The 25,281-nt window shown below is 52.0% G+C and overlaps 3 protein-coding genes across 6 annotated transcripts in view; 2 read left to right on the forward strand and 1 right to left on the reverse strand.

The window, feature by feature from the left end:
* TCF20 (transcription factor 20) overlaps window positions 1-877 on the forward strand; it is a 109,619-nt gene extending 108,742 nt beyond the window's left edge. For 2 of the 3 annotated variants that reach the window (XM_007189140.3, XM_057556339.1), the window contains one exon: window positions 722-855. Coding sequence is in view for 1 of the 3 variants with exons in the window: in XM_007189141.3 (XP_007189203.2) it covers window positions 722-739 (18 nt within the window). In the remaining 2 variants the exon portion in view is untranslated. Of the gene's footprint in view, window positions 1-721 lie in introns of all 3 variants that reach the window. The other variant, XM_007189141.3, reaches the window with a different exon arrangement.
* Window positions 878-7,248: 6,371 nt separating this feature from the next.
* Window positions 7,249-11,632, forward strand: LOC103007607 (cytochrome P450 2D14). Of its 2 annotated transcripts, none has more exons than XM_007189138.3 (9): window positions 7,249-7,528; window positions 8,247-8,418; window positions 8,994-9,146; window positions 9,235-9,395; window positions 9,805-9,981; window positions 10,135-10,276; window positions 10,491-10,678; window positions 11,138-11,279; window positions 11,380-11,632. In XM_007189138.3, the coding sequence occupies exons 1-9, from the start codon at window positions 7,343-7,345 to the stop codon at window positions 11,556-11,558; spliced, it is 1,500 nt and encodes a 499-aa protein (XP_007189200.2). In that variant the 5' UTR covers window positions 7,249-7,342; the 3' UTR covers window positions 11,559-11,632. The 2 variants fall into 2 exon arrangements, with proteins under 2 accessions (XP_007189200.2, XP_007189201.2); XM_007189139.2 differs by having other exon boundaries at window positions 9,235-9,377.
* A 1,414-nt stretch (window positions 11,633-13,046) lies between these two features.
* On the reverse strand, window positions 13,047-20,229 carry LOC103007319 (uncharacterized). The gene is made up of 8 exons (XM_007189137.2): window positions 20,054-20,229; window positions 19,149-19,192; window positions 18,555-18,631; window positions 14,589-14,654; window positions 14,399-14,437; window positions 13,930-14,118; window positions 13,561-13,603; window positions 13,047-13,215 (listed from the first exon to the last, which is right to left on the reverse strand). Exons 1-8 carry the CDS (start codon window positions 20,083-20,085, stop codon window positions 13,094-13,096), a joined length of 612 nt encoding a protein of 203 aa, XP_007189199.2. The 5' UTR covers window positions 20,086-20,229; the 3' UTR covers window positions 13,047-13,093.
* Between the last annotated feature and the right edge of the window lie 5,052 nt (window positions 20,230-25,281).

Consider the following 25,281-nt stretch of genomic DNA (forward strand, 5'->3'; position numbering starts at 1 on the left):
TGAGATCTTTGCACATGTAATGAATGACCCACGAAGCATTCTGAGGAGGCGCTTGGTACAACCCCACGTACCCCATGTGATCACCAGGATAGTCTTCCTGAGCCTGGAGCCTGGGCTGGAAGGAGAGACGCCAGTGGCAGGGCCTGGGGAGCCTCAGAGGATGAGCTGAGACCTGCCTTCCGTCAGAGCTCCTGGGAGGAGTGTTCGCTGTTAGATGTAAAGAGCTGCCTGTGACTGGAGGCAGCCATCACATGGTCCTGAGCCGGTTCTTCCACAGACTGGCTGGGTGCTCAGCCACCTCTGTGAGGACTGGTCCCTGCCACCAAGTGCCGAGCCCACCTGCAGGCCCCAGATGGTGGGGTCCTGAGCAAGGGGTCGCCCCGAGAGCTGCCCCACTCCAGGGCAGCCCCACCTGGCGGATCAGAGAACTCTCTCCTGGTCTCGGTTCCTTCCACACACCCGGGCCAGGGCACTCAAGAGCCCCATCCTCCTGGCACAGCTGGCCGGGTCATTGCTGCCTTTACCCTGTTCCAGGCCCAGAGCCACACGGCTGGCTCCGCCATTGGTCTTGGGTGTCTGCAGTGTGAGCAGCGTGTTCACAGGGGTTCTGCAGCCACTGGACCCTGCAGAGTCCCCCACCCCGGCGCTGCCACAGAGCAGGGGCTGTTGGCTGCAGCACCACACGGGGGTTCCCAGCACCCAGTGTCTGCTTGTCTTGCAGGTGAGACTGTGGAGATGAGAAGGTGGTGGACCCTTGTGATGGAATGGAAATGGTCCTCCTGTGCAGCCACACCCCACCCCGCCCCACCCCGCGTGCCTGCCCGTGCCAGCACTTCCTTCCTAAGTTCTTACATCACTCTCAGACTGGTGACACCACAGGAAAGAAAGACCCAAGAAGTTGGAATGGCTGTTTCCATGGACACAATCTCCATAGTGACAATGTGGGGGGAGGGGGGAGGGGGGATGATGGGAAAGGGTGGGGGGAATTAAAAAAGGGAGGGATAAATATATATATATATAAATCTATTTTTAGTCTGGAAAGACTTTGTTTAAATGAAAGGTGCGCTATCCCTTTTGATTCTATTTTAAAATTATCTAGCTTAAGAACTCCAAATTTGTTCCAATGACAGTGAAATTTAAATGTGAAATTGAACTGAACAAACTCTCATCTCACAAGGACAGGGGTGACTTAGATCCTTAGCCCAACTTACACAATTCAGAGATTCTAGACCCAGGGTTGGAAGAGCAAACAAACCACACCAAACTATTCTTTTGTCAGTAATTTGTCTCAAAGTGGGAAGGTCAAGGGGGAGGGAAGTGGGGATGGTCCGTGTTTTCAAGAGTGGGAGAATGATGTTTAAACACAAAAATAAATTTTTTCATTTCCAGAAACACTATTTATTTATTACTTTTAAGATTTTTATCTTTTGGGGGGGGGTGAAATTGGCACATGCCCCAAGGTCACAGCTGCATCCTGGGTCACTGTGGCTGGTGAGAGCCCCGAGCGTCCCACTAAGTGGCTCAGCTGGCAGGGTCAAGGGATGGCCGCCTCTGGGCATGTTTCAGGCAGCTGTGCCCTGAACCCAAGGACAGACGGGATGGAAACCTAAGCTGTAAGAGTGGACACAGGGAGGGACAGTGTCAGGTATGATCGTGTGAGGTAAGCTGACCAGGAACACCCACTCCACCCTTTTTTCTTTTGCTTTCATTTTTATAAAGGAAAAGGGGGCGTGTCAGTTGAGCAGCCCCATGCTACATGATTCTTTATGTTGTATTGTTTTGTTTTGTTTTGTAAATTGTACAATTTTTAAATATCTGAGTTTTAAAAAAAGAAGAAAAAAGTACAAAAAAAATCTTAAGGCCTTAAGAAGGGGTTAGTGCATCTTTCAGGGGTCACTCTGCCGTGGGGATAAAATAGCTGTTTCACAAACAGTTTTATTTAAAAAACAAAACAAAAAAATCAAAAAAAAAATAAACTTCATTTTAACCTTGTTTCCTTTTTTGTTTAAAGCAAATGCGTCTCTTTCTCCTCCCATCCCAGTCCCCAGGGTGGCTCTGGTTCTGCTGCAGGGGCGGCTGCCAGCTCACTGGTCCAGCCGTCCTGGCCTCCTGAAGGCCCAGCAGCCCTTGCAGCAGAGCCTGGAATGAAACAAACCGAGGACTCCTGCCACTTGCCCTCGAGGGTGGAACTCAGCCATGTATGGAGATGGCCAGATTGCTTAAGTTGATACGAGGACATATTTCCAATCAACATTAATTTTAAAGGTTATTAAAAAATAATGCAATGTTAACGGACTTTATTTTAGAGAACAGTAATACTGGAAGGAATGTTGTGAAGTAGAAATAAGCAATTATAAATGAGTTCTTGTGTGCTCATCAATTTGAGGCTGCAGAAATGGCAGATTAATTTTGTTGTAATAGCTACATCGAGCAGTGAGGTCCACTTATAATTTTGCTGGGCCAGGATGGAGCTGTGTGGGTGGGTGTGCTGTGTGGGCCACGGAACCTGCATAGAAATGACGGCTTTTTGAGCTCCTTGGCTTCGCATCTGGTCTTGACTTGGCATTAACACAGTTCAAATGAAATTGATAGATTTCAGGTGTTGAGAACTAAACCACAAAACTTGGAAGATATGCATCTTAAGGAAAATATTTTCCTGACAGCTGATGGTTCTTCATCATTTTGCCTTTTGTTCTTCTGTCCTCTTTTGACTTGCTGATGATACTCTGAGTAAGGCACTTTTGATGGTTCCTCAAACTGGCTACTGAAATGACCATTAACTGGGGAGTGGCCCTGTTCCAGGCTCCACTCCTGACTCTAGCTTTCCCGGTTCTGCAGGAAGCCTCGGCGGTTCATGTGCATTTCAACTCCTGCCACTTTTGAGCTCTATGTATTTTTTAACAGACTTTATTTTCTAGAGCAGCTTGAGGTGCATAGCAGTGTTAAGCAAAAGGTACGGCGGTGTCCCTCGTATGCTCTGCCCCCACACACGTGCACAGCCTCCCCCAGTATCAGCGTTCCCCACCAAAGTGGTGCTTTTTCTTTATGACTGGTGAACTTACATTGACACATCATTGTCACCCAGAGCTCATAGTTTACGTTAGGGTTCACTCTTGGTGGTGTACATTCTGTGGGTTTGGACTAACGTTTAATGACATGTATCCACCATTATAGTATGCAGAGTAGTTTCACTGCCCTAAAAATTCTCTGTGCTCCCCCTCTTCATCCCTCCCTCCCCTGAGCCCTGGCAACCACTGACTGTTCACTGTCTGCATAGTTTTTGCCTTTTCCAGGATGTCATATAGTTGGAGTTACACAGTATGTAGCCTTTTCAGATTGGTTTCTTTCATTTGGTAATAGGCCTTTAAGGTTCCTCCTCCATGAAAGGTTCCTCTTTTCATGGCTTGATAGCTCATTTCTTTTTTAGTGCTGAAGAATATTCTATTGCCTGGACATACCACAGTTTATCCATTCACCTACTGAAAGACATCTTGGTTTCTCCAAGTTTTGGCAATTATGAATAAAACTGCTATAAACGTCAGTGTACAGGTTTTTTTGTAAGGAACGGCCCAACTGTCTTCCACAGTGGCTGTACCATTTTCCATTCTCCCCTGCAGGGAATGAGACTTCCTGCTGCTCCACATCCTGGTCAGCATTCGGTGTTCTCAGTGTTCTGGATGTTGACCACTCTAATAGGTGTGCAGTGGTGGTGTACTTTTTTAAAGTAATTTTTACGCTGTGGTTTAAAAACATAGCAAAACTACCATCTTAACCGGTAAGTGTACTGTTCAGTAGTGTGAGGCATATTCATATTGTTGCGCAGCCGAGCTCCAGAACTTTTTCATCTTGTCCAGCCAAAGTCCTGTTGCCGGAGAACTACCGGAGGGGCCGGCCATGCCCCACCTCCGCCCGCCCGTGGCGCTCCCCGGCCACGCCCCCCCACCACCCCGGTGGCTGCCGGGCCGGCCCTCCACCTGGATCCCAGCGGGGCCCGGGTGGGCCGTACCGCGAGTCAGATACCAGCTCCCACTTTTGTCCCCGGGGAGGAGTGGAAATTGAGGGGTTTCTTCCGCGGGCTTGGCCATGCCGCGGGGGAGGGGGAAGGGAGCGAGTAAAATGCCACCAACTTTCCAGCGCCCTCTCTGGGCGCTGCAGCTCCATACCTGCTTTCTAGAGCTCTCTCCAAGGGGTTTGCTCCGCATCGCGTTGGGGTCCCAGGACTGGGTCTCCGTGCTTGGGGGCCCAAGGGCCTGGCACTTTCTGGTCCGTTATCTTGCTGACGTCACCCCGGGCTCAGTCTCAGGTCGCAGTGTCCAGTTGGGCCTTCCCTGCGTGGGCGAACACCTGTGACACGGAGATTGGGGGAGGGGAGGGAATGGGGGGCTCATCCCTCTAGCACCAGCAGCTTCACCAGAGCAGAAGCCAGCAAGGGCAGGCTGAGTATGTTTCTAAAATAATAAATTTAAGTAACTTAAATGCTGGCCCTCATAGAAGTTTGTCCACTGTGGAGCAGTAGCTCAGAGCATGAGTTTTGAGATAGACCCTAATGGTGCTCTGTGACTTTGACCCCGTGATCCCTGAGACTCCGTGCCTTGGGGACCATAAAGCCACCTACCTTACAGGGTGTGGAGAGGATGGGGAGTGAACAGCAGTGCCCGGCATGTGAGTGTGCACAATGATTGAAAAAGGCCATTGGCCTCATGATCACAGGTTTTCCTCAAGTCCTGTCCTGGACGATAGGCCCCCAGTAACGGGAGGGCACTGCCTGAATTACAGGCATGTCTGTCACTGCCCTTCATATGTCCATTAGAGTGACTGGGGAGGGCATGACACATACAAAACAAAGGGTAGATGCAATTTATCGAGGGCCACTGTGACAAACCTGTGATGGACCATCCTGCCAGCCCGACTAACACCACCTGATTCTCTGGCTGTCTGAGCCCCGATGAAAGACCACAGGCTGGATCTGATAAGTCCCCAGGGTGCCCATTGGTCTTACCCTCTCAGTCTTTTGAGTGGCCTCAAAACTGGTCTCCCCGCCTCTTTGAGGCCCAAGAACCCCGGTTTCCCACAATCCAGTCCTCTGCCAGACTTGCAAAGCCCCAGCCTCAAGTTGCCCCCGTCCTGCTGCTTTGCATTGGTGCTTTAGTCCCGCTGCCAGGTCACCTTGGCTTGCAGAGCCAAGCCAGCAGAAGTCCTCTGGGAAGTTTTCCCGGAAAGTGTGCTCCAGCCTGGGCCAATGTCCCCACAACCCTCAACGCAGTCCCTGCACTGCTGGCCTGGTGTGTCAGCTCTCTGGCTCCCACTCCTCTTGGTCATGAGCAACTTGAAGCAGGGGCCCACCGTCGCCTTCCCGCCATGCTGCCAGTGCCCAGCCCAGCACCCAGCACAGGGTGCATCCAGATAGGGTGGGACAGAACCCAAGCCTTGGCCAAGGCAAGATGCAGGAAAGGCCAGATAAACTGAGGAAAGCCCAGTCGGGCCCCAGCCAGCTACACCCTCTGGCCCTGGGCCTGGCAGGAGAGTGGAGATGTGAGAATTTGGAAGGGGAGGAACCGCTTTCACAAACCAAGCAGGGATTGCAAATGTTGAAAGCCAATACCTGAAGACCACAAGCACTCTGTGGTGTCCTGCACCCGGAGAAGAACCTGATCCTCTCCCCGTTGGGGAGTGAGATGGGAGGGAGGGAATGGGGGTGTCGGGGTACGGGAGTGGGGAGTGCCTCCTCCAGGCTCTCCTTAAGCTAGGGGCGAGCACCTCCAGGACCCTGGAATACTCCAGCTGTTTTCAGAAAGAGAGGTTGCCTCACATACCCCTGGGACGGGTGAGGGGGCTTGACCCCTACCCAGGAAATGCCACAATTCCAGCCTGGAGGTGGCACACACCGGTGCAGGGCGGTACCAAGGTTTGCACATTTCGTTGAGGACTGGAGCCACTGAAGGGGACCAGAGAGTCAGGATTGGAAGGTGTGGGGCTGGAGCCAGGGCGGACTGGGCCCATGGAGAGGGAGGAGGCCGGCGAAGGGAGAGGCCTGAGAATCCATTCTTTGTAGTGCTCAGCAGGCCTGTGAGGGTGTAAAGAAATTACATCCCCATCTGGTATCCATGCCCTTGTCTTCTAGAGTTTGAACAGCTGATGTTCAAGGACAAATCAAGGAGGCGGAGGCAGGCCCACTCCTCTGAGGACAGTCACAGCCTATACTAAGCCACCCTAGTACCCTGAGCTTACTGGCAGTCCAGTCAGCAAGGTAAAGTGCCCACCTCACATGTCTCCAAGTTAGGAAATGGGCACAGACAGGAAGGAGATTCATCACCTGGGTGGCCACAAGAGCTAGAAGGTCCCAGGACCAATTTGTGACAAACTTAGGAAAGGGTCTCTGGGCCATCAGACCAGCTGGTCATGTGACTAGGGAGCTCTGAAGACAATCCTGCCGCCTCCCCACCCCCAGATTCAAACTTGTCATGGCCACAACCCGGCGGAAATGGGTAGAAACCAAGGAAGCTGAGCCAGCAGCCAGCCAGGTGAAGGCCCCCAGCATCACTGCGAGCAGCCTCGAGGTGGGAGGAGGTGGGTTGGGTCCAGGCAACCACTGAGAACTATGAGGACTTGGTGCTGGGTCTCTGTGCAAGCGTGTAAGTGGTACATAGTGTTAATGTGTCTGGCTTTGTGGGTGTGTAAATATGCATGTGAGCATGTGAGCAGGCAGTATGTGAATGTGTGTAAGTGTGGTTTATGAGTGTGTGATTCTGTGTGTGTGTTGAGCATACTAGTGTGAAGTGAGGGGACACCAAGGACTTTATCCCCCTACAGTGGTCCCTCTGATCATTAGGACCTCCCTCCAGCACTGGGCAAGGGCCAGTAACAAACTTGGGAGGTGAAGGCCACTCAGGAGGAGGCAGGTGATACATGGGAGGACAAGGACATGTTCTAGGGGTGAGGCTGTGAGCACATTAGAAAGTGTGAGCCTAAAGTGACAGGTGGGTGGCAGGATCAAGTCTGAAGACCCCCGATTCTTCCTCAGAATCTTTACAGAGCTGGGGAGTCTGGCTAGGGGGAGGGGAGGACTTCTTGTGTCCTCGCCCTACCCTCCGTAAGCACGTGGAGAGGGCAGGAGGGACAGTGGCCATCTGTGCACCTCACTTTCCCTGACCCCTCCCTGCACCCTCTGGCAGCACACTCTCCCTGGCAGGTTGGCTCAGGGCAGAGTGCAAAGGCCAGTCTCAGCTCCTTTTATAAAGAAGACCCAGACTGGTTGAGCCCTGGAGGTGCAGTGAGAGTGCCCTGCCTGGCCTAGTCCTAGGTGTCTGATGTGGTGAGGAGCCCTGTGCACACTGAGGCAGCCATGCTGCTGACTGGGGATACACTGGTGACCCTGGCCGTGGCCGTGGCCGTCTTCCTGCTCTTGGTGGACCAGATGCACCGGCACTCACGTTGGGCCGCACGCTACCCACCAGGTCCCATGCCACTGCCTGGGCTGGGTAACCTGCTGCAGGTGAACTTCCAGGACCCGCTTCTCAGCTTTAGCCAGGTGAGGAAGGTGGGGGTGGGAAGTGGGCAGCGGAGGTCCTGGGGACCCCACCTAGCAGCAGACAGTGGGTGGTGGGTGAAGTCACAGGCTGGAAAAGGAACTGGGCCAAGAGGAGGAGGCAAATTTGAGAGGCTTCCTAAGGGAGGGCATTTATTCAGGGCCCGAGAACAGTTTGGATTTTCCCAACAGAGGTCCAAGAGGGCAAAGGCCAGGGAGTGGGGGAGTACGACTTGGCAACAGGCTGGGGATTCAGCTGGCCAGCTCTTACATTATGTGAGCCTGAGTCCCTTATGATTACATCAGGAGGAAAGGTCTCGAGAATGGGGGAGAGGAGTCTGGTCTTGAGCCCTATTTAAATCAGGTAGTTGAGGTTGAGAGAGGTACAGTGATCTGGTTCAAATCTTTTGCCACCGTGAGACCTTGGACCTCACTGCTTACCTCTATGAATGTTTCTTCACCTGTAAACTGGGATGCTAGCTTGGTCTATTGACAACTTTGGTGACCTCTGCACAGTCATAGCTGGGTGGCCTGATCCAACTTGAGGTCCTCGACCGTGGTGGATGTAATTAACCCCCAGGCTCACAAGACTGGATAAAATCTTTGCACCCCCTCGCTCCTGGTGGGGGCCCAGGGTTCCCGCAGGGCTCACGCCATGAGGCTGGGCCCGCAGCCTGGCGGGGCTTGGGCTTGACAAACGCCCTCGACCTTCGGACTGCAGCTGCGGCGCCGCTTCGGGGACGTGTTCAGCCTGCAGCAGGTCTGGACTCCCGTCGTCGTGCTCAACGGGCTGGCGGCTGTGCGAGAGGCACTGGTGTACCGCAGCCAGGATACCTCCGACCGCCCATCTGCGACAGTCTACGAGCACCTGGGCTACGGGCCGCGCTCGGAAGGCAAGAGGAGGAGGGGGCAGACCGCGTCCCGGCGGACACTGGGCCAGCAGTGACCCGATACCGGCAGGGCCAAGCGGAGGCAGGGTCGCGGACATTCGGTGCAGGGAAGAGCCAGCGAATTTGAAGGGGCAGCAGGAGGAGAAAGGAGTCTGTGCCAAGGGTCGGGGGAGGAGGAATGCGGGCGAGGCAGGGGGCGGGGCCTTACGGAGAGAGGGCGGCCCAGGGCCATCGCGGGCACGAAGGGGAGGTCACTATGGGCAGGAATGAGGACAGAGTGGGCGGGGCAGGGCCGGGCCAGGACCTTCCCCGAAGGGGAAAGGGGGTCCCGGTGGGCAAAGTAAAAATTGGAGCCAAGACCTGACCCTAGCAGGGGAGAGTAGGCGAGCAATGCGGGCGGGCAGAGAGTGGGACCGGTCCCCAGCTGGAAGGGGGTGTCAAAGTGGGCGGGGCTGTGTGAGCAGAACACCGGGAGGGGCGGGCCGAGGAGGACCGGCGAGCCCGCCAGCGCTGTGGGCGAGCAGAAGGCGGGGCCGGGACACACCCGAGCCACGCCCACGTGCCCGCTCCGCCCCCAGGAGTGATTCTGGCGCGCTATGGGAAAGCCTGGCGCGAGCAGCGACGCTTCTCCTTGTCCACCCTGCGCAACTTTGGCCTGGGCAAGAAGTCGCTGGAGCAGTGGGTGACCGAGGAGGCCTCGTGCCTCTGTGCCGCCTTCGCCGATCAGGCCGGTGGGTGCTGAGGGACAGGGAACAGGTTTGGAGAGGCTGGGGAAGAGGAGATGGAGGCGACGCCCTGACTTGCACCGTTCCCTCCCAGGACGTCCCTTTAGCCCCAACGCCCTCCTGAATAAAGCGGTGAGCAACGTGATCGCCTCCCTGACCTTCGGGAGCCGCTTCGAGTACAACGACCTTCGCATCCTCAAGCTATTGGACATATTGGAGGATGGACTGAAGGAGGAGGTTGGCTTCGTGCGCCAGGTGCGGGAAGGGAGCTGCATAGAGGAGGCCTCCGTCCTGCAAAGGGCCTCCCCGGAGGAGGATTTGCGTAGAGGGCCAGAGGAGGAAAGGGCATTCCGGGAGAGGAAACTGCAAGGGAAAAGGCCTGGAAGTGGGGAAATGACAGACAACACAGATGGGAGAGGCGGGGCGAGGGTCAGCGGGCTTAGGGGAGGGAGGGTTCCTTCATTGGAAGGCACCGGCACCCATGAGATGTAGACTTTAGGTTTATCTTTCTGGGCCCAGGGCCAGGAGAGAGGGGCGAGGCCTGCACTTAGGGAGGAACAAGGTCAATGGTGGGGACATCCTGGAGGAGGCTAGGACCTGACTGGTCCAGGTGAAAGCCTGAGCACCACGAGGTCCCAGGGCCCCAAAGCTGTGACCCCCACAGGTGCTGGAAGCAATCCCCGTGCTCCTGCGTATCCCAGGGCTGGCTGCCAAGGTCTTCCCGGCGCAGAGGGCCTTCATGGCCCTGATTGATGAGCTGGTCACCGAGCACAGGATGACCCGGGACCGGGCCCAGCCACCCCGAGACCTGACTGACGCCTTCTTGGACGAGGTGGAGAAGGTGAGGTGGGTTGAGGGTTGAGGGCCCCGTGAGGCAAGTGCAGGCCTGTGTATCACCCAGTGATCAGACACCTGGGCTGACAGGAGCAGAGTGGGAGGCCATTTGCAGGCTTCCTCCCTCTGTCCCTGAGCTTACCTTCTCTGCATGGCCCAGGCCAAGGGGAACCCCGAGAGCAGCTTCAATGATGAGAACCTGCGCCTGGTGGTGTCTGACCTCTTCTCTGCCGGGATGATCACCACCTCGACCACGCTGGCCTGGGCCCTCCTCCTCATGATCCTGCACCCAGACGTGCAGCGTGAGCCTAGCCTGAGGGGCCAGGTGGCATGGGTGAGGGAGGAGAGGGACAGCCTGAGGCCCCTGAGCTTGGTGGGTTTGGCCACCAGCAGCAGCTCTGTGCAGAGGTCACAGTGCCCTCCTCCTCCGAGTGGGCACAGCCCTACACAGGAGTCAGGAGGAGTTCAGAGCTCAGCCCTTGGGTCTGACCACTGTGAGGATGCTTGTTTTTCCAGGATGTGTCCAACAGGAAATCGATGAGGTGATAGGGCAGGTGAGGCCACCAGAGATGGCGGATCAGGCCCTCATGCCCTTCACCATGGCCGTGATCCATGAGGTGCAGCGCTTTGGGGACATCATCCCACTGGGCCTGCCCCACATGACATCCCGTGACATCGAAGTCCAGGGCTTCCTCATCCCAAAGGTAGGCCTGCGGCTCTCCTCACCCCAGCTCAGCACCACCTGCCACCTGGTAGCCCCAACGTGGGCATTGCCAGGTGGGGTCAGGACTGGAATCCAAGCCCCCCAATCCTCAGGCACTGAATGTCCTAGGCTGGGTGGGTGTGGGGATGAGAGCAGAGGCAGGGCTGGCCCTGTCCATTCAGAGCCTGTAGTCGGGTAGGGAAGACAAACTAAAGCGTGTCACAGAGTGTTGGAGGAGCCCGTTCACCAAGGGACAGGTGGCAGTAAGGGCACCCATGGGAGGCAAGTCACTCACCCTGCCATGGGGACAGGGAGGGTGCCGAGAAGCTTCTTGGGCTGAGGGTTACTTGAAGAGTCCAGGTGTGTGCCAGGCAGAGGGTGTGTGCCCACGTGTGTTTGGTCGCAGGGGTCCAGGCACCCCCCAGTCCAGACCCCACCCATGCCAGACATTTCCTGCCAGGGGACGACGCTCATCACCAACCTGTCATCAGTGCTGAAGGACGAGACCATCTGGAAGAAGCCCTTCCACTTCCACCCGGAGCACTTCCTGGATGCCCAGGGCCGCTTCATCAAGCAGGAGGCCTTCATACCCTTCTCAGCAGGTACCTGTGGGGTGCCCGGTTTGCTTACCTGTCCTGAGGGAGTCTTGGAGGGGTGGAGCCCAGGCCCCCAGGCTCACAGACCCCCCATGCCCACCCACAGGCCGCCGCTCGTGCCTTGGGGAGCCCCTCGCCCGCATGGAGCTCTTCCTCTTCTTCACCAGCCTCCTGCAGCACTTCAGCTTCTCAGTGCCCGCTGGGCAGCCCAGCCCCAGTGGCCACGGTGTCTTTGCCTTCCTGGTGACCCCATCCCCCTACCAGCTCTGTGCTCTGCCCCGCTAGAGGTGGGCACCAAGCCCCCAACCCACTCCTCAGCAGTAGCCCTGATGTACAATAAACCAGTCTGGTGGCTCCAACCTGGCTTGAGTCCCACCCGGGGCCCCTGACCAGCCCCTTGGTGGTCATGGGGCCTCAGCAGCCTCCCCAGATCCAGCCCCTACCCCTGCCTGATCCATCCTTACCTGGCATTTGACCCCATTTGAGAGATGGGTATACCGAGGCTCAGAAGGTGACACCTTACCCCCTAGTCACCCTTGGAGACCCAATACTGGTTACTTGGGTTAGTGACAAAGTCTATAAATAGGTCCTGGCTTCTGCCGGAAGGAACTAGAATAGGCTGGTGAGAGATTTCAGGCCCCAGTGGGGATGAGGAGGGCCCCACTCAACCTGGATGCCCACATTTCAGGCCCAGCCACACTCAGCTTGCACCACAGGCCAGCAGCTCAGCCAGCACCATCAAGTCTGCTGCCCCAAAAGGTGGCGAACTCAGGGATGGCTGGGAAGCAATGTGCTGGGTTAGCACCTGCAGCTCGGTCTTCAGATGCCAGAGCTCTCCCTGGGAAGCCTGATGGCAGCCCAGGAGTGAGCCACCTCCCTGGGCCTCTTAGTCACCCCAAGATAGGATGGGCCTCCTTTCCCTGCCCCTTAGGGATGCTCATCTCCCAGCCCCTGCCCAATAGGAGTTGCCACTCACGGCCACGCTGGAATGGGAGGACACTCATCTAGGCTCCAACCCGGGCCTCCGTCCTCTGAGTGGCCCGGTCAGGCCAGGCGCTCAGGAGGCTTGGCAGGGGCAGGGAATGAGCCCCTGTGGGCCACAGGCAAGCCCTAGGGACAGGGGTCAACCTTGGGCCCATGTGACAATGGGGTGGCCAGGGCAGAAGGAGGCCAGGTGGGGAGCTCGGAGGAGGACACCCTGGCTCCAGTCCTCGCTCTGCTACGACACTGTGTGACCTCAGGCTTCTATTTCCCCTTCAGCCAATGAGAAGTTTGCACCAGATGGCTGCTGGGGCCTGTCTTCCGGCTCTGACTCTGGGGCTGGGACCTCATTAGCCTGCAGCCCTAGCTGAGGGCGGGGACTGCCACCCTCTACCTGTGCCCACCACCCCGACAGTTTGTTCTGGACTCTAAGCACGCACAGGCACCACCCAGGGGCTTCTGATGACTGTCTGCTTACCTGAGTCGTAAGCAGACTTCCTGGTACATTTAGGTTAACAGCTCGGGGACCACAGACACCCAAGGCAGAAGCACCGCCCCCAGCCAGGCCACTTTCGCCTTCATGACAGTGAGCTCCACAGCTCTTAGCATTCAGGGAACTTGGCCTCTCCCTTGGCACTGAGTCAGAAGACCAGCCAGGGCCCCGTTCAGTCTCCAGCGTATCCCCTGTCGTGGGCTTAGTGGCAGGAGGTGGTGTTCCTGCAGCTTATTGGAACAGGGAGCGTGGATGAAACCACACTGAGTTTGTGGAAACTTGAGGCCCCTGAAAGGAAGCAGCCAGGCCTGCAGAAGCAGCAACTGTGGATTTATTGGATGTTGTGTCATTCGTGGCTCTGAGTCTTGGGGATGTCAGAGGCTGGGAACCAGCCCAGCCAGAGCTTCCTCAGGAGCTGGGGGACCCAGCCCCCAGGGCTTTCCTCCATGATGTCCACCTCAGAAGCCTCTAAAAAGCACAAACAGACATGCCCTGTGGGTTCCTTGCTGGGAGGAACCTTTCCCCAGGGCCAGGGTACCCTCTGGTGCCAGGGGAGCAGGTCAGCGTTGATATAAGGCTAGGCATTCCTCCAGCTCAAGCGCAGCGGCCTCAAGTCCTGCCAACCCAAGAAGGAAGCAGGAGGCAGGGGGGCTCATCAGGAAAGACAGGGCATCTGGCTACCTGGGTTTCTTCCCTCCCCTCCCTGGGGCAGGAGGGTCAGGGAGGAGCTCGGCTGTCTGTGACCTCTGCAGGGTCACTGAGATTAGAGAGGAGGGCAGTCCTGCTACAGCAGGGTGGGGTCAGTTGTCTTACCAGAAGTATATGCAGCAATCTCCTTTCGGACCTTTTTATTTTCCTGGGAAGGAAGAAGGGGGACGGTGGTGGGATGAGACAGGTTCTACGTTGAGCAGATGGGGAAATAGGCCTCACTTCACAAGAAGTCAGGGGAGGCCAGGATTCAGATCCACTCTCTGCTCAGGCCATGTCTACTCCTCTCAGCTCCTCACAGAGCTGTTGCTCGACTGAGATGGCAGTTAGGCTCAGTCATCTTGGGGGTGCCCCAGCCCCCGCCCCCCATTGCCCTCCTTCCCCAGGGCCTCTCCACTCCACCCTGAAGTGCCCTGGGGCTTCTCAGTAGGACCCATGCTGGGATGTTCCAGTCGAGGCACCAGGCTTCCTTACCTCCCAGCCTGGGGTCCCTGCCACCTCCTCCTCCTCAGATACCTCCTTCCCAGCAGGAATGGGGGAAGGAATGGGGCTGCCTGCTTCCTCTCCTGGGGACCTCATCTCCCCCTCATCCGAAGATAAGCTATCCGTCTCCTCCTTGGGGGCAGCATCATTCGGTCCTCCTGTTGCCTTGGGGGTCATGGCCTGCAGGGAGGGACACGAGGGCAGAATATGGGCAGAAAGGCCCACTGATCCCCTAACCCCTCTCCCTGTTCTCCACACCTGGAGTGTGCGTAGTTCTTTGTTTTTCCAGGGAAGCCCCTCCCTTCTCAGCTCGCGCTGTGGTAGGGTTGTAAGTTTCCTAGACGGGCCCTGCCACTCTCCCTGGGACCCCTGGCCATGAGCTGGGGCATCCCTGTGTCTCAGGGAGCTCTGACAGGAGACAGCCCCGGCCCCGGGCCCTTCCAGGGCAGGCCTCACTTACCTCAGAGTCTTGCTTCTCCCCACTCTTGACTCTGTGTCTCTACAGAGGGAAGCAGGGGAAGTGACATTCAGCTATGAGTGTCTGGGAGGCCTTCCCTGCCTGGCCCATCCTCTTATTGTGTGTGCCTACCAAGGGTGCCCAGGACAGCCACCCCACCCCAGGGGAGGAGGAGTCCCCAGCCCTTACCCACCTGAGTGGTCACAGGGTAGCATTTATCCATCAGTCCCCACACTGGCCTTAAGGTCTCCCCTAAGGGCTGCACGACAAGGAGAAAGAGAGAGAGAAGGAAGGCTGAGGTGACGTATTAAGGGCTCAGCTATGTACTAGTCCACTGTCAATGCCTGCTGCGAAGACACCTAAAGACTACCAAGGATTTAAGGAAAACTTCACACAAACAATAATTGATGGCTTTAAAAAGATGAACTTTGCATTTACAAAACAAGTATAGGCGCTAAAATAGGAATGTTCAAACAACAATCTCTAATTCTTTAAAAACAAATATGATATTATAATAGGAATTAAAAATTAAGAATTAAAAATCCAGTCAAACTGTAGAAGGTAAAGAATAGAGAGAAGAGAGTGGGAGGTCCAACAGCTAAATCATAGATCTTTCTGAAAGAGGGAACAGAGACAACAAACTGGGGTGGCAGGGAGAGATATCAAATAAGTATGTTCATTTTTTACCAAGACAATTTCCCAAAGATGAGCGACATGAGTTTCCAGAAGAGAAGGAATCGCCAAGTGTCCAGGACAATGGATGAAGGAGACCCACCCCAGATTATGCCATCAATAAATTTCAAGACACTGAGGATGAAAAGAACCTAAAAACTTCCAGAGATATGAAGAAAAAGTCTGTTTTAGGAATTCAACTTTCATCAGACTTTTCAACACCAACCCTTTGAAGCCAGAAGAAAATGAGGAGCTTCAAAATCTGTCAGAAAATTATTTCTCGTCTAGAATTCTATACCTAGCCAAACTTAGTTAAATATGAATTAAGACCTTTTCAGATATGTAGTGTCTCAAGACTACCCCTCAGGAAGCAACCGGAGGTTGTGCTCCCCCCAAATAAAGAGTAACATCTGGGGCTTCCCTGGTGGCGCAGTGGTTAAGACTCCACCTGCCAATGCAGGGGACACGGGTTCGAGCCCTGGTCCGGGAAGATCCCACATGCCGTGGAGCAACTAAGCCTGTGCGCCACAACTACTGAGCCTGCGCTCTAGAGCCCGCAAGCCACAACTACTGAGCCTGAGCTCTAGAGCCTTCAAGCCACAACTACTGAAGCCCGTGCGCCTAGAGCCCGTGCTCCACAACAAGAGAAGCCACTGCAGTGAGAAGCCCCCACACTGCAACAAAGAGTAGCCCCCGCTCGCCGCAACTAGAGAAAGCCCGTGCGCAGCAACAAAGACCCAATGCAGCCAAAAATTAACTAATTAATAAAAAAATAAACACAACGTAAATCCTCAATATTGATCTAAATAAAATTACAATACAAGCCTATTAGAATGACTAAAAAAAAGGTAAATGCTGGAAATGATATGGAACAAATGGACCCTCTCACTCATTGCCAGTGAGAATGCAAAATGGGTGCCAGCCATTTTGGAAACGTTTTACAGTTTCCTACAAAACTAAATATACGCTTGCTGTGTGACCCCACAATCCCACTGCTAGGTATTTACCTAAGTAAAAGGAAAACCTATGTTCACACAAAACTTGTACATGAACATTTATAGTGGTTCTATCTGTAACTGCCAAAAAACTAGAAACAATCCAAATGTTTCTCACTTGGTGAATGGACAAACCGTGGTACATCCATGCAATGGACAACTACTCAGCAATAAGAAGGAACAAACACTGCTACACACAACTGGGTGGACCTCAAATGCCTTGTGCTAAGTGAAAGAAACCAGGCTCAAAAGACTACATACTGGGGAATTCCCTGGAGGTCTAGTGGTTAGGACTCTGTGCTTCCACTGGAGGGGCCTCTGGTTCAATCCCTGGTCAGGGAACTAAGATCCCACAATCCTGCTGCACAGCCAAATAAATAAATAAAAGACTACATACTGGATGTTTTTTTGTTGTTGTTTATTTATTTATTAATTTATTTTACTTTTGGCTGTGCTGGGTCTTTGTTGCAGCGCATGGGCTCAGTACTTGCCCCATGGCATGTGGAATCTTAGTTCCCCGACCAGGATCGAACCCACGTCCCCTGCATTGGAAGGCGGATTCTTAACCACTGGACCACCAAGGAAGTCCCTGGATGTTTCCATTTATATGACCATCTTGCAAAGACAAAACTATGGGAACAGAATACTGCTCACTGGATGCCAGGGGCTGGGAGTGGGGGAAAGGTTGACTATAAATGAGTATGGGGGAATTTTTTGAAATGATGAAACTCTTCTGTATCCTGGTTGTGGTGGCAATTATACAATTGCATACATTTGTCAAAACTCACAGAACTGCACACTAAAAAGGATGGATTTCACTCTGTATAAATAATACCTTAATTTTTAAAAAATGAGTGAAAAGAGCCCACTGTGTGGGAGAGGGACTTAAAAGCCAAAATGAGGACTTCCCTGGTGGTTAAGAATCCGCCTGCCAATGCAGGGGACACGGGTTCGAGCCCTGGTCCGGGAAGATCCCACATGCCGCGGAGCAACTAGCCCATGTGCCACAACAACTGAAGCCCGCGCGCCTAGAGCCTGTGCTCGGCAACAAGAGAAGCCACCGCAATGAGAAGCCCGCACACCACAACAAAGGGTAGCCCCCTCTCGACGCACCTAGAGAAAGCCCGCACGCAGCAGCGAAGACCCAACACAGCCAAAAATAAATAAATAATAAAAATTAATTAATTATTTTTAAAAAAGCCAAAATGATATAAAAGTCAGCAAAAAAGCAAAAATGATACTTAAAATTTTTTAACAACTGAAGATGTCATTACTCAGAATAAAACATTTACAATGCCAAAAACTAGGATATAACTATACTGGAAGACTAGAGAAAGGTGAGATGTATGCTGGAGGTGGCAGTAAGTGTGCAGCTGTTACGAGAGCTAAATCCTCATCTTTCGTTGTAGGAATTCATTGGATAATGTTTAAATCTGAAAAATTGAGACAAAGCAGGATAAACTTCCTATTTAGAACCATGGAGGCAAAATCAAAGGCTTCAGCTAGAAAATTGGAAGCTGGAAAGACTCCCACCCTGGGTTGTGGGAATCATGGGTGAAGAGGATTGGGACAAAAGACAGCTAGTTTTTTGTTTCAAGTCTGAACACTCCGACTCCTTGAACTATGTATATGTATATCTTTGATGACAATAAAACTTTTAAAATGAAAATTTGGTTAATTAAAAAAAAAAAAAGGAAGCAACATAGGACTCTGTCTCTAAGGCACCTGCCAACATGGGCCTTCTTAGGGGCTCTCCAACCTCTGAATAGTCCCTCCCTAAATATGTAGCGCACACTTCTCAGTGTTGCTGGGTCACAGATAAGCTCATCCCCACGAAAAGCCTCTCTTGCCAATAGCACTGGATGGAGAGCAGGAGGCCTCCAGAGAGCAGGTATGTGGCTCTGTCCTGTCACCTTGGGCAGCCTGGGTCTAGTCACCGTTCCTCTGGGAGCCTGTGTTTCCTCCTCTATAAAGTGGGAGCTGCTGGCTTGCTGCGAGGTTTCAATAGACGGGCAACACCTAATCCAGCACGTGGCCCTTAGTGGGCATCCAGTGTCCATTTGTGTTTTCCTGACAGAGGGCTGGGAGTAGGGGCTTCTGCCATAGGTTCCTGGACCTGGGACATTAAAGAGGGTATGTAACCCCAGGCAGGTGTCCTGCTCACCACCACCCCATTCACATATGAGTGTAGAACCATATTCCAGGGCTACTCACATGCATTAGGGGTCATCTGTTCCTTTAGGTTTGTCTAGGTCACTGCTACGGAGCCCTGAGTTGACCATACAGCCAGCCCATGGGGGGTGGGACCTCTGTTTGACACTTTGCCAGGAACACAGGGAATTTCTCCAGAGCCCTCACATTCTCACACACACACACACACACACACACACACACACACACACACACACGGTTGACCATTTGAGATCAAGGAGTATGACCTCTATTTTTGCTACAGTGAGACGGTCCCTCTAAACTCTGACAGAGGTCCCTACCTGTGATGATTCCCCAGCAATCTCATGGTCAGGGGCTGTTTTCCCCACACACCCCTGAAAATAGTAGTACACCACTCCTGCAGATAGATGAAGAAAGACTAGTTAAAACATTTAAAAGAGTGATGTAATTATTTCAAAATGTCAGTATTTACAATATGCCAGAAATTATATCCTTTTAAATTATTTTAATGTGTGATGAAAGATATTAGATATTAACTTACAATGTGTGAAGGGATAGTTTTTCAAAAGGTATGCAAGCAAAAATTTGAAGATCACTGCTGTAGGACATTATTTGGTTGTATGTGTTTTTTGGTTTGTTTCCGGGTTTTGTGGGGTATGCCTGGGTTTTAGAGTGAGATATGGGTTCAAATCCCAGACTCACCATGAAGGTGCAGAGGGAAGAAAGGGAGAAAGAAGACTAGCCTTGGCTCTGAGCAGTGTGACAAGCCCTGGGGAGCCAGGTACATGGCAGTCGCAGGAGGGGGCCTCTGGGAATCCCGGTGAGTAGCTGGAGACTGGGGTGGCTTTGAGACAAGAACCCATTCCTTGGGTCCTGCCATCATCCCCAAATTACCCCAGCACCCAGACCCTTACCTGCAAGAATGAAGATGTGTACCACATACAGGAACTTGTATAGCCTGGAAAGGAAGCAGAGCTGAGTGTGAGGCTGGGGCCTCGTGCCCTCACCAGTGGGTGCTGGTTTTCCTCCCCAGTCCAAGCCCCAGGACCTATTCCACCAGCACTCGTCCAATCAATACTTGTGGATGAATGAATCCATCAGCTGTAACAGGGCTCAGCCTGGGCTCCCTGCTGACTGGCCGGCATGACTCTGTGCCTCTGCCTACTGCTGAGAAAGCCAGTCTTGGCGCCTGGAACCCACAAGGACCCCCTGACCCACTCCCTTCTCCTTTCCTTCTTTACTTGTTTACACAGGTCCATCTTGCCTCTCCAGCCAGAAGGCAGGGACTTAGCCTTGGCTGGACATTCATAGTTGTTCATTCAAGTGCTGGATTAACTCTTCCCCCCAAAGCCCTCCCTACTCTGGACTGACAGATCCCACAACCTGGATTAGAAATAATATCTCATTGTCCATCCTCCTCTTCTAGGACCCCTCCCTTGGGACAAACAGAGCATCTTTTTTTTTTTTTTTGGCTGTGCTGCGCTGCATGCAGGATGGTTCCTCGACCCGGGCCTCCACAGTGAGAGCAGCAAATCCTAACCACTAGACCACCAGGGAGCTCCCTCAAACAGAGCATCTTGGCCCTGCCAGGATGATGGCTCCCTGCCTACACACACACACACACACACACACACACACACAAAGGCATGTCCCACCTGTCAGTACCAGGCCCTCCACTCTGACCCTGAGTCCCAGAGACACTAGAACAGTCAGGGAAAAGGGAATATAGAACCCTATTTTCCCGTCCTTGTGGCACCAAGTGAGGGGTCCCCTTTCCTGGTCTTTTGGGGCATGGTAACAGGGCCCACCTAAACTTTACCTCTCTCTCTGGCAGCACAGACCAAACACCATTTTCAGTCTAAGAAGAAAAGATGGCAACAGTCAATGCATCACGTAGACCCAGGGTCTTGGTGTTCCTTTACTCCGTGGCTTGCAGGGATTGCAATGGGCTAGAGGCAGTTGGGGGGATGGCAGGACCTCCACAAGCAGGGTTCATCCAGGGGAGAGCCTGCTGGTCACAGCTGGAGGCTAAACTCAGGATGGAGTGGGCTAGCACTAGGAGCTTGGAAAATGCTCAGGAATTTCTCCCGAGACCGCAGAGCCCCAAACAAAAGCTGGTTTCAATGTCCTCAGAGCTGGAAAGGTAGGTCCCAGGGAATCAGGATGGGAAAAGCGGGGTTGGGAGAGGATTAGGAAAAAGGTATAGCTCTATTAAACATTCGTGTAAAATGACCCCAGGTGTAGGTGGCTAATTATAATAGTAAATAAAAATGATTAAAAACTACCAACAGTTTAAAGTATTTTCTGTGCTATGTGGCATTTTTGGAATAATCTTGGGAGTACTGGGGGAGATTCCCTAGCCTCCTCAGAAATTCCCTGTCTAGAATCCCACCTTCAGTGTCAAATTGCATATAAACTGACACCGTGGTACAGTCAAGGTCTCCAGGGTGAGGTGGACCTCAGTGTGGCCTGGTGAGCCTCTGTTTCCCAAGTGAGTTCCCCATTCTCCACAGGGACTATTTCTGAATCTCTCTTTAAACCTCCAGCCCCTCCTCTGCCTTCCTCACTTTCACCAGGGAACACAGGCACTATCCGATGGGTGTTCCCTCGACTTTCTGCCGCCAACTCACCCATTCTCTGCTTCTCACAGGTCACTTCCTCTTCAGGGGAGGAGGCTGCACCCCCCTCTCTGGGGCTAGCCCCTTCGTGTACTCCATTCATCTGGGCTTCTCATGACCTGGGTGTTCGGGGGTCCCCTCTCTCACTTGTATATTCATCCTTTCCTTTTCTGGCTCCTTCCCATCAGTATTTAAACATATCACTCATCTCTTCCACTAAAAAAAGAAAGGCCTTCCCCCTTGAACCCATATCCCTTCTCCAGATACCGTCCTTATTGTCCCCTACCCTTCACACCAGGCTCCTTGAAAGAGCCGACTGCAGTACGTGTCTTCACCCCCTTCACCTCTCCCTCACTCCACAGCCCACTTCAATCTGTTTCTGTCCCCATCAACCTCTGAAGCCTGTCTCACCAAGGTCACCAATATGCTCCTAGTCACCAAATCCAGTGGGCCTTTTTCGGGCCTCAGCTCACTTCACCTCTCTGCAGGGAACTACAGCACCTCTCTTCATACTGAATTACCTTCTCTGAGAATACTGCTAGCAGTATACTCAACAGTAAGCTTTTTAGTTATTTATAACTTGGTGTGAGCAAAGTTATCAGGCTTTTTCTGAGGGAAGATTTGGAGGAGAGAAAATGAGTCCTGAGTGAGAGAAGAAGAGGGAGAAAGGGGGAACGTCAAGTAGAAAGGGATGCAGGAAAGGCAGGCTAGTAGTCGTAAAGATAATTTTCACCTGCTTGGGTGGTCTATTGAGGGCAACCTTTTGAAACTGCTTACCAAATCTACCGATCCTGATGACGTTAGTGATTTGCAGAGTATCCTTTGACCATATCAGTGTACAGGCAATCTATTCACCTCCCCTCAGGCTCCAGGACCGAGACTGAGAAGGGCACTGGAGCTCTGGCAGTCCAGTGCACACCCCCTCCCTTTCACAGGAAAGCACTGTCTGTGTGTGACATCATGTCTTAGGGGGCTTTATGACAGGACAACCTCTCCAACCTTGGCCAGAGTAGCTTGTCATTGCCTCAGGGTGGCTTTAAATCCCAACCAGTCAGAGAAAGCACCTTTGTAGGTATCTCTTTTGTTCCATTCAATGCCATCAATGCTGCTTGAGCACCTGCAATGTGCCAAGCTCTATGCAAAGTCCTGTAGGGACACAAAGACACAAAGGTGTATAAGACTCAGTCTTGTCACATAACACAATAATCTTGTTTTTAAAATGAAAAACAAGAACACAGCCTGACCATTTCTAAGTGTAATCCATTTATTCTGCCAGTATCTGCTGAGCTTTCATTCTGGTCCAGGAAAAATGCTGAGGGGATAGAAAGGTAAACAGGACACAAAGACTGCCCTCAAGGTGCTTGAAGAAGTCAAACAGACATCTTCTGATTCAAGACAATAGCTTTTATACCCTCCCCCAAATTACTATAAATGTAACTAAATAATAATTACAAAACTATGGTGGTTAAAACTGAAGAATGCCTTAGTTTCACATACACATGAAATATTTATTCCCTGGCGGTCTAGTGGTTAGAACTCTGTGCTCACTGCCGAGGGCCTGGGTTCAATCCCTGGTCAGGGAACTAAGATCCCACAGGATTTGCGGTGCAGCTAAAAAATATGTGTGTGTGTGTGTGTGTGTGTGTGTGTGTGTGTGTGTGTGTATGTATATATATATATATGTATATATATGAAATAAAAAATCAAAAGGAAAGTTAGAAAGCATTTTGAACTGAAAGAAAAGAAAAAATATCAAAATTTGTGGGATGCAGCTAAAGCAGTACATAGAGGGAAATTTATAGCACTAAAACACCTATATTAGAAAATAAGAAATGTCTCTAGAAAACAAGCTTACGGTTACCAAAGGGGAAAGAGGGTGGGGGAGGGATAAGTTAGGAGTTTGGGGTTAGCAGATACAAACCACTATATATAAAATAGATAAACATGGGACTTCCCTGGCAGTCCAGTGGTTAAGGCTCTGCACTTTCACTGCAGGGGGTGTGGGTTTCACTGCAGGGGACATGGGGGCATCAGGGAACTAAGATCCTGCATGCCACGTGGCACAGCCAAAAAGTAAAAAAAATAAAAATAATAAAAAACAAGGTCCTACTGTATAGCACTGGGAACTATAATTCAACATCCTGTAATAAACTGTAATGGAAAAGAATATAAAAAAGAATATGTATAACTGAATCACTTTGCTCTACACTAGAAACTAACACAACATTGTAAATCAACTATACTTCAATAAATAATTAAAAAAGAAAATAAGAAACGTCTCAAATCAATGACCTCAGTTTCTACTTTAAGAAACTTTAAGAAACTAGAAATGGGACTTCCCTGGTGGCACAGTGGTTAAGAATCTGCCTGCCAATGCAGGGGACATGGGTTCGAGCCCTGGTCCGGGAAGATCCCACATGCTGCGGAGCAACTAAGCCCGTGTGCCACAACTACTGAGCCTGTGCTCTAGAGCTCATGAGTCACAACTACTGAGCCCACGTGCCACAACTACTGAAGCTCGTGCACCTAGAGCCCATGCTCCGCAACAAGAGAAGCCACCGCAATGAGAAGCCCGCGCACTGCAATGAAGAGTAGCCCCCACTCACCGCAACTAGAAAAAGCCCTTGCGCAGCAACAAAGACCCAATGGAGCCAAAAATAAATAAATAAAAATTAATTTATAAAAAAAAAAAGAGAGATTAACCAAGATGGCGGAGTAGAAGGACGTGCTCTCACTCCCTCTTGCGAGAGCACCAGAATCACAACTGGCTGCTGGACAATCATTGACAGGAAGACCCTGGACTTCACCAAGGAGGATACCCCACGTCCAAGGACAGAGGAGAAGCCACAGTGAGACGGTAGGAGGGGCGCAATCAGAGTAAAATCAAATCCCATAACTGCTGGGTGGGTGACTCACAGACTGGCGAACACTTATACCACAGAAGTCCACCCACTGGAGTGAAGGTTCTGAGCCCCACGTCAGGCTTCCCAACCTGGGGGTCCGGCAACGGGAGGAGGAATTCCTAGAGAATCAGACTTTGAAGTCTAGTGGGAATTGATTGCAGGACTGTGACAGGACTGGGGGAAACAGAGACCCCACTCTTGGAGGGCACACACAAAGTAATGTGTGCATCGGGACCCAGGGGAAGGAGCAGTGACCCTGGGGGAGACTGAACCAGACGTACCTGCTGGTGTTGGGGGGTCTCCTGCAGAGACAAGTGGTGGCTCTGTTTCACCGTGGGGATAAGGACACTGGCAGCAGAGGTCCTGGGAAGTTCTCCTTGGCGTGAGCCCTCCCAGAGTCTGCCATTAATCCCACCAAAGAGCACAGGTAGGCTCCAGTGTTGGGTTGCCTCAGGCAAAACAACCAACAGGGAGGGAACCCAGCCCCACCCATCAACAGTCAAGTGGATTAAGGTTTTACTGAGCTCTGACCGCCACAGCAACAGTCAGCTCTACCCACCACCAGAGCCTCCCATCAACCCTCTTAGCCTCAACCACCAGAGGGCAGACAACAGAAGCAAGAAAAACTACAATCCTACAGCCTGTGGACCAAAAAACACAGTTACAGAAAGACAGAGAAGATGAAAAGGCAGAGGGCTATGTACCAGATGAAGGAACAAGAAAAAACCCCAGAAAAACAACTAAATGAAGTGGAGATAGGCAACCTTCCAGAAAAAGAATTCAGAATAATGATAGTGAAGATGATCCAGGACCTCGGAATAAGAATGGAGGCAAAGATTGAGAAGATGCAAGAAATGATTAACAAAGACCTAGAAGAATTAAAGAACAAACAAACAGAGATGACCAATACAATAACTGAAATGAAAACTACACTAGAAGGAATCAATAGCAGAATAACTGAGGCAGAAGAACGGATAAGTGACCTGGAAGACAGAATGGTGGAATTCACTGCTGCGGAACAGACTAAAGAAAAAAGAATGAAAAGAAATGAAGACAGCCTAAGAGACCTCTGGGACAACATTAAACGCAGCAACATTCGCATTATAGGGGTCCCAGAAGGAGAAGAGAGAGAGAAAGGACCAGAGAAAATATTTGAAGAGATTATAGTCGAAAACTTCCCTAACATGGGAAAGGAAATAGCCACCCAAGTCCAGGAAGCGCAGAGAGTCCCATACAGAATAAACCCAAGGAGAAACACGCCGAGACACATAGTAATCAAAGTGGCAAAAATTAAAGACAAAGAAAAATTACTGAAAGCAGCAAGGGAAAAACGACAAATAACATACAAGGGAACCCCCATAAGGTTAACAGCTGATTTCTCAGCAGAAACTCTGCAAGCCAGAAGGGAGTGGCATGATATACTTAAAGTGATGAAAGGGAAGAACCTACAACCAAGATTACTCTACCCAGCAAGGATCTCATTTAGATTTGATGGAGAAATCAAAAGCTTTACAGACAAGCAAAAG

The sequence above is a fragment of the Balaenoptera acutorostrata genome, chromosome 11, assembly GCF_949987535.1.
Source record: "Balaenoptera acutorostrata chromosome 11, mBalAcu1.1, whole genome shotgun sequence".
Lineage (NCBI taxonomy): Eukaryota > Metazoa > Chordata > Mammalia > Artiodactyla > Balaenopteridae > Balaenoptera > Balaenoptera acutorostrata.

Excerpts from the sequence above, each read along its gene's own strand:
- LOC103007607 (XM_007189138.3), top strand. The coding sequence starts at position 7,343 with ATGCTGCTGACTGGGGATACACTGGTGACCCTGGCCGTGGCCGTGGCC. Across the intron at positions 7,529-8,246 it reads CGCTTCTCAGCTTTAGCCAG|CTGCGGCGCCGCTTCGGGGA; the intron begins GTGAGGAAGGTG and ends TTCGGACTGCAG. Across the intron at positions 9,396-9,804 it reads AGGTTGGCTTCGTGCGCCAG|GTGCTGGAAGCAATCCCCGT; the intron begins GTGCGGGAAGGG and ends TGACCCCCACAG.
- LOC103007319 (XM_007189137.2), bottom strand. The coding sequence starts at position 20,085 with ATGGTGTTTGGTCTGTGCTGCCAGAGAGAGAG. Across the intron at positions 18,632-19,148 it reads ACACATCTTCATTCTTGCAG|GAGTGGTGTACTACTATTTT; the intron begins GTAAGGGTCTGG and ends ATCTATCTGCAG. Across the intron at positions 14,438-14,588 it reads GCTACCCTGTGACCACTCAG|AGACACAGAGTCAAGAGTGG; the intron begins GTGGGTAAGGGC and ends TTCCCTCTGTAG.